General features: G+C 36.0%; 1 protein-coding gene across 3 annotated transcripts; it reads right to left on the reverse strand.

Annotated features, from left to right (window-relative positions):
- Positions 1-30: 30 nt before the first annotated feature.
- Positions 31-5,973, reverse strand: LOC147539833 (RHOMBOID-like protein 1). 3 transcript variants are annotated; one of them, XR_015226120.1, is made up of 9 exons: positions 5,478-5,951; positions 4,127-4,290; positions 3,871-4,034; positions 3,430-3,689; positions 3,195-3,279; positions 2,214-3,092; positions 1,727-1,988; positions 679-1,028; positions 31-520 (listed from the first exon to the last, which is right to left on the reverse strand). XR_015226120.1 is itself a non-coding variant. In XM_086643950.1 (6 exons), exons 1-5 carry the CDS (start codon positions 5,768-5,770, stop codon positions 3,204-3,206), a joined length of 957 nt encoding a protein of 318 aa, XP_086500076.1. In that variant the 5' UTR covers positions 5,771-5,951; the 3' UTR covers positions 2,835-3,092; positions 3,199-3,203. The 3 variants fall into 3 exon arrangements, 1 of the variants encoding a protein (XP_086500076.1); XR_015226119.1 differs by having other exon boundaries at positions 31-1,028; positions 5,478-5,973; XM_086643950.1 differs by lacking the exons at positions 31-520; positions 679-1,028; positions 1,727-1,988 and having other exon boundaries at positions 2,835-3,092; positions 3,199-3,279.
- Between the last annotated feature and the right edge of the window lie 1,767 nt (positions 5,974-7,740).

The following is a 7,740-nucleotide window of genomic DNA, read 5'->3' on the forward strand; positions in this document are numbered from 1 at the left end:
ATGAGAGCAAGAAATAGCGACTCCGTTCCATAATCATCAAAATATCAATTATTTACTCGCAAAGGAATCTCTTTCTCCAGTCTGAACCAACAAATATTAACTTGTTTCATTTACGCATTTTCTGTTAATCCAAGTGTGATTACACAGATACGAAAGAAATGAACATAATGACGGACAATACTACGGGGAAGTACACAGATAACAATATTGCTATATAACATTTTTATACCACGGGGAAGTACTACAATCACTAACATGCTAACGAAGAACTACCAACCTATTCGAAAAACATGTCATATGACCTGCCATATCAGATAACTGTCTCTTCCTCAATTGTCTCCTTGAAATTTTCTTGTATGAAGTAGAAGCATCACTTGAGCCTAAGCATTTGTTGTAGTAAGACAGGAAGAACAAGAGTTTAGGTATATAAAAGGCATTGGTCGAGACTTTGGTAACTCCATTACCGGCTCATCCGGGATCATGAAAAAGTACAGAACCTTGCAAATACTGGGCACTGAAGCTAGGTGTGGATGCGCACATGAAAGCCCAACAACCAAACTAGTTTTCATTTTTTTTTTCATGTTTCAAGTTGTTTTGAAGCGTTTAATCTATATAATGCATCACTTCATCCTCCTCATACAGACTCCGTACATGTTCCACTGTTTTTTTCTTTGTAGCAACCGAAACATTTTCTTCTACATAAAACTGTCTTGTGATATTCTGAATCAATGTCAGTAGAACCTATCAATTTGACATAAACCCCTTTTGGAAATGTTTTGGCACCAGTTTGAATGATTCAGAACGGACATTAGAGGAGTTACAGCATATCCAACTGCGATATGGAGCTGCCCCATCAGCTGCAGTCAATTTTGACCCTTACATCTCTTCCACCACTGAGGTTGATCATGAACCTATTGACATTTGACGCGCAGTGGCAATCGCTATCTGTGTCAACACCGAAATGGTTGTCATCGAGGTCGAACCCATTATTGTAACAAGCTCCACTCTTAGTTGCTGGACTGTTCCACCTACACATAACATTTAAGCACAAAGTTTAACTACCCATGTAAAAATTGGAGCTCTCAAAAGCCAAGAACGTACCTCGAGTTGGGCAAACAAAAGAAGATGATGGAAACTGAAAGGCAAAAAGAACGGAAATAAAAGATACCTTGAAACCTGTTTCTTTCCATAGTATTTCCAAAGGATAAATATTACATCTAGCTACAAGGAATAGAAGCAATTGAACTCCCAAACTAACTACACGAGGACAGACGCACACTGTCCAAATGCTACTGCAGTTAACTACTAGTATAGGTTCATTTCCTCGACATATACGTGACGAACAAAATGGCCATCACATGGACAATGAAAAAACAGAGAACAACAGCAACAAAATTAAATCCATGTTTGATTCCCAAGTAGGAAATTATTTTTAAGAAACTAGATTACACATTTGAAAATAGGGATACCTCCGAGAAGCAACTTTGGGGTTAAATTTGAAAATTGTTTTCGACAAAAGAAGTAACTGCAAAAAAACAGATGGAACATAGCAAACAATTTTATTTAGTTTTTCAGAATTTTGGCGGTTTCAGGATTAAGTCGTTCATGAATCACGTTATTCTTTCTAGAATATTGTGAATCGGTTGTCCCGAAAGACAATGAGTTATTATCTACAATACATAACAAATGCAACCGAATAATAACAACTCTTTTTAACTTTATTTACCTTCTGCGCTCTGATTATGCAGACCCAGAAATGCTCCATAGCTATTAACAAGAGAAGGACGGTTACCGCGTGCCACAATATATGCCATTCCATCACCTGAACCTGCTGGTTGGGTTTTCAGTACCTCGTGTAGTTATGATGGATCTTCGTTGGGACTAAAGCAGTCGTGCCATTAGTTATGAGGGATCTTCATCTGATGATCAGTCCATCACCAGGTAAAGCAGAAATGGACATCCGAGATCTCCATCGTCTCAGCAGTTACCTGGACCAAAGGAAAGGAAAGGAAAGAGAAGCTAGCAAAATCAGATGACTTAGAGTGGCCAGATCTCTTTAGAAAGCTAAATAGCAGTAAAATCATAAACATGCAACTAAGGATCAGTGAGTTTTAAGAGATTCTGAATACCCTAAAATTTGTTTACGTTAGGAAGTTATTCTTCTTTATACAATAGCATATAATAATGTATATAATAAAACAGAAGCTGCATACTTTTGTTTTGTCTTCTCTTGACAATAACAAAACTGCAGAAGTTCATCTACATCGGTTGGTTTACTCTGCCAAGAATTCCAACAAAAAAAGAGATTGACAGTGATATTAAAACATGAAGGTGCATATTTTCGTAAGATTCCTCTTTTTAAACTGCTATAATTTGTCATATTGGTTGTCCTTGAGAAAGGTACACTGATGTTTCATGAAGACCTGCAACAAAAGAATATAACTATGGAGCCATTATAAACTCACAGGATACAAGTTGAATACTCTCTAACCAAAAACTTGCTGATTTCGGAAACTTCTCTGAACTATATTTAAATAATAGATGTTTTTACACAGAGAAAGGACTATAAGATTTACAGCATAAAATCACAAGACAATCGCTAGTAATATGCTTTTTTCTAAGTGCTTTAAATGGACACAAAATATACTACCTTACAGAAGTTGTCCTAGAAATAGAGCATGAAATGTATTGATTAAATTAAAATAGAAGTACCATACAAGGATTTAGGCATTGGTGCGAAGATAGGAAACTAATTGATCCAAGTAAACACATACCAAGTTCCTCTCTGCAGTAAGTAAATTTTGAAATTCTTCATTAATCATTACAACTCGATCTGATCGACAACTTTGAAAAGTATAAATAAATTAAAAATATATAATAATATTATACAAGAGTTGATTACACGCATTAAGAGTTAATACTGGAAAATTTTGACCTATAACTATTTCGATAGTTGAATAGCTTTTCATTTTATGTTAAAAGTCAAAACTATGTTCTAGATCTTTAATACAACTTTGATGGAGTTATGCACTTCAAGATGTTTGTTCTTCCTTTTCCCTTGGCTTTCGGAAACACCAAAAAAGACGATACACCTAAAAAGAAACAAAGCTAGATATTCAAAAATAATGCTATGCAAGTTAAGATTGGGTAAATATAATCATTAACATTCCAAAGGGTGTTGCAAATGTGATTACCCACAAATCTTATGAAGTATTAGGTAGTTGCAGATTAACATTAGCAGCTTTTCCACTGAATAACAGAGCCAAACAACTCGCATATCTGCATAATTAGATGAAATGCAATACTTATTATATGAATGAAAAACAAGAAGTTACTAATGAAATGACTCGGTTAAAACTTAAAAGAAGTTGAAAAAAAAATCTATGACATGTGAAATTCATCAAGGGTGAAGGTTATCTGAAACTTTACCCAGCAATTAAGAGAACAGCAGATACAGCACACAAAATGTATTGGTAGGGCTTGTGTTTGGGTTTCATATTTGTCGTATTGTACCCAGTGGGGAGATACTTGCGGCTTACATATCCAAACTGAGGACGAATGAGAAGAACAAATCCGAGAAGAAACCCTGAAATGAATCCTCCAATGTGGGCAGATGCGTCAACATGAGGAAGAATGCTAACAGCCAAATTGAGGGCAATAACGAATATGAGAGTGAAAAGTGCTGCACACTGAATAAACAACAGAAAATCGAGATAATTTTAAAGCGGTAATCATGAAACCTAACAGAACAAAAATTACTGAAAAAACGAAGAAGACGAAAACTGGTTAAGTCAATCTGGAAACTTGGTTTCAAATCCAAATTTTAGATTAATAGTAAAATGAGTCAGCACAACAATGTTATAAGTGCACCTTATTCGCATATATCGACCAATTTGTGATGAGCTCAGAAAGCATAGCTCCTAAAAGTCCGAAAAGTGCACCTGATGCACCAACTGATATGGTTGACCTGAGATTAAGAGAAGATAACAAGCTCCCACCAAATCCAGAAAGGACAAACAAGGCTCCTATTCTCACTGCAAAGATACAAACATGAAAGAACCATTTATTTGAGTATATAAAAGTTCGAGAGTTTTTATATGAACAAACTTGTTAACTCGATTCTTACAAAATCCAAATTCTTGCTCAAGGCGAATGCCTACAAATAAAAGGCTCATCATATTTGCTAATAAATGGACGACACCAGCATGAAGCCAAATGCAACTGATGAGACGCCATGCTTGACCTTCTTTCACCACTAAATTCCATTCAAGGGCTCCCAACTTTTCAAGCCTACATAGTTACAGTATGAATTAAACTCCCATATTCTGTTGCTTCACATTGACTAGTGAGAATTCGAAGTGAAAAAGATTAACTATACAATGAACAGCAGTAAGCACTCCCATGTAGTTGTTAAGTTGCAAAAGACATGGGTTAGAGAATTACAATCACAAAAATTAATTCGAACCTAACTCTTAATATATGACTATAGCTCTATATACGCTAATCTTTGATATAATAGAGATTTGTGACATTTTCGATGAGTTCTGTTAGTCCCAGTCCCAAGACAACGGCACAAAAAACAAACGGAACATGCCTTCACTTATAAAATCATAGTCTAATAGACACTTCAAATTAGAGTCCTTTAATTTTTTTGGGGTTCCCACCTCACGTCTTAACATCTGTTACACTCATTTTTCTAGTGTTCTTTTTGCGCCAACATGACCAACAAAATACTGAAATGCCATCACCATTTAAAACCTAAAAGAGGTCGGAAAAGGAAAATTTGTATAGAGAAAACTACAACTCCCAAATTCTTTTGTTCCTTCGACATAAGAAACCAAAATATCGCAAAACTTACCTCTTCCTCGACTATAGACTGTAGTCAGATTATTGTCCAGGACCTCCTAATTCAGAGCAAAAAAATCGCGCATTCAAGACGAAAAATGCTGATCTCATACACTAGGACAAGGATTAGACCACTATTATATACCTAGCCAAGACATGATTACAAATCTAACATCATATTCGCGGCCTAATGGATAACACATCTGACTTCTAATCAAGCAATTGTGGGTTCGACTCCCACCGGGTTTAACATATTTGTAATTTTGGCAGACCCTTTACCTTTTCCGAAAAAAAATGTCATTTAAGATCAACCAAAGTCGAAAATATGCTTCAAGACATCTCTTTCTGAACATTCTCTAATCACTAGTTTTCTTAACCCACCCCTAAATCTAAAAATTTTCACAATTTAAAGAGAAGGTTTTAACTTTGTTCAATTGATTCTATTAACATTGAAATTATATCACATTTCATGGTTCTTCCTACTTCCTAGAGTTAAATTGCATTCCTATATTAAATCAGAAAAAGCTAGAAGTTTACTAGAAATAAACAAACACCCAGTGATACTAAAGCATTAATAATCAACATTCAAATCAAATCAGGGCATTTAGAGAGAGAGAGAGAGAGAGGGTTACGTGGTGGTGGAAGGGCCGAAGAGAGGGTTCTGAGAGAAAGGCTGAAAAGAGAATCGACCAATTTGAGGAAGAATGCAACCATTACCAGAAGTTAAAGGGCAATTATTAACATACATAGTGAAGACAAACGCCCCAACATCAACAAGAAAAATGAGTGGAACCAACCATGGAAACCATGATTTCTGTGGAGGTTGACAAATCTGGACCTGAGCTATTGCTTGAACTGGTATAGCATATTCAATATTGTTCAATTGAGGTGGTGGTGGCGGTGGTGGATATTCTTTAATCCTCATCGAAAGAGGAAGAAATCGGTGGTGGTGGTGGTGGTGGAGAAAGATGAGTGCGTACAACGCCTACTGTTGAGCAGGCGATGACGCTGATGGGATGGAAGAAGATGAAAGATGTGATGATTTGATCGGTGCATTGTTTTGGAGAGAGAGAGTTGTTCTTTGGGTTTTTCTTTCCTTCGGTTTTATTTTTTGAGCACGATAATGGCGGACCTAAATCAGGACTCGGGAGCGAGTCTTTCGGGAATGGTTTGTTTCCCGCCAGACCATATGGTGGTGGTGACAATTGTAATACAAATCTAGGACTAGTATTATTCAAAGTCCTTAACCAAAAAAGATCTATCTCAGTCTTAAAAAGATGGTCTTAAAAAGATCTATCGCGCTCGTAAGACGCGATAGACACCTAGCATATATATATATATATATATATATATATATATATATATATATAGAGGGAGAGAAAAAAATTAACACATTAAACTAAACTTCTTCACCATCAAACCAAAAATCTAGAGTTGTTACTTTTAGATCATAACGAATATGTTTTTCCTCGCACTTCTTTACCATTCAACAAACTGTGTGAGAAAGGGTAGGTTGTATTGGTTATAAGGTTGTAGAAGTTTCTTAAAAAAGAGCGAAAATAGAAGAGGATGTGAAAATTTCTTAGAGATACGTAGGAGAGACGTGATACAAGGGCAATCGAGACAAAAAGATATTAGGTTCGTTAACAATGACACAGTTTTCTCATGAACTTTTAACTCCAGACCTAACAATTACTGATGTGTTGGACCTACAACTAATTTTCGAATGGACATGGATCTCATTTGCGGTAGCAACGTCATTTTTGGAACGTTCACCCACTTTGGGTAAGTAAAACCATATGTGTGTAATTAAAGTGAAAAGTGTGGGGAGAAAAAGTCCAGATTGATTTAGAGGGGGGTAGTCAATGGTGACTATGGATGACAGTCCAAAGTCCGCGAATGTTAGCGGTATTCAATCACGGACAATTCAAAGTCAGTGATTATTAACGACATTCAATCACATACAATTTAGAGTCCGCGAATGTCAGTGGCATTCGCAAATCCGTGGACTTTAGTAGACTTGGACTTTCATTGACATTTTGGTGGATTCTAGTGTAAAAAATGAGTCAAATTTGTTAATTAAAAAATGAAAGACTTTCATTGACATTTTGATGCTTCCAACTTTAATTTAAAATTAATACCAATAATGGTAATAAAAATAATAATAATAATAATTATTATTATTATTATCACTTCAAATGACATATTTTTACTGATATTTCAAAAGTATTTTGATATTTTCCAAAATCTTTTGATATTTCAAAGATATACGATGCGCGTTCTAACCCGTCTTGTTTATGCTGATGGAATCCAGTTGAAGGTCGTCCGCCGAGAAATTGGTCGACCGACGACCTTCGCCAGTGAAGACGATGAACTGGCGAGAAGATGAGCTGACAGAGAGAGGTGATGAGATGGAGGAGAGAGAGGTGATGACCAGTTAACGAATTTATAACGGTAACTGAAAAAGGGGGTCATCTGGGTATTTTTGATAAAGTAGGGGGCGAGGCAGAAAACTGGTCATAAAGTTAAGGCTATTTTAGAAATAAACCTAAATAAAATAAGAATTATTTCCGTTTTGGCCTCTTACTTTTTACCAGCTTTCTCTTCGACCCCCTATTTTTCATAAATTCAATTTTGAACTCTTTTTTTTAATGTAAATGTCATAACTACCCTTCATATAAATATATTTTCAAAATAATAAATTAATTGGAAATCATCTCTCTCCACCTTACCTCTCTTTCCACCTTACCTCTCTTTCCACCTCACCTGTCTCTCTACCTCACCTGTCTCTCCACCTCACTTCTCTCTTCTCCGGTGAAGGTCGCCAGGCGGAAATATTCCGGCGGACGACCTTCAAACATAAAAAAAATTATCTCCTTTCTCTATCTCTAAACA

This window comes from Eschscholzia californica, unplaced genomic scaffold (assembly GCF_041429995.1).
Source record: "Eschscholzia californica isolate CP2 unplaced genomic scaffold, dmEscCali1.0.p SCAF_5, whole genome shotgun sequence".
In the NCBI taxonomy this organism is placed as follows: domain Eukaryota; kingdom Viridiplantae; phylum Streptophyta; class Magnoliopsida; order Ranunculales; family Papaveraceae; genus Eschscholzia; species Eschscholzia californica.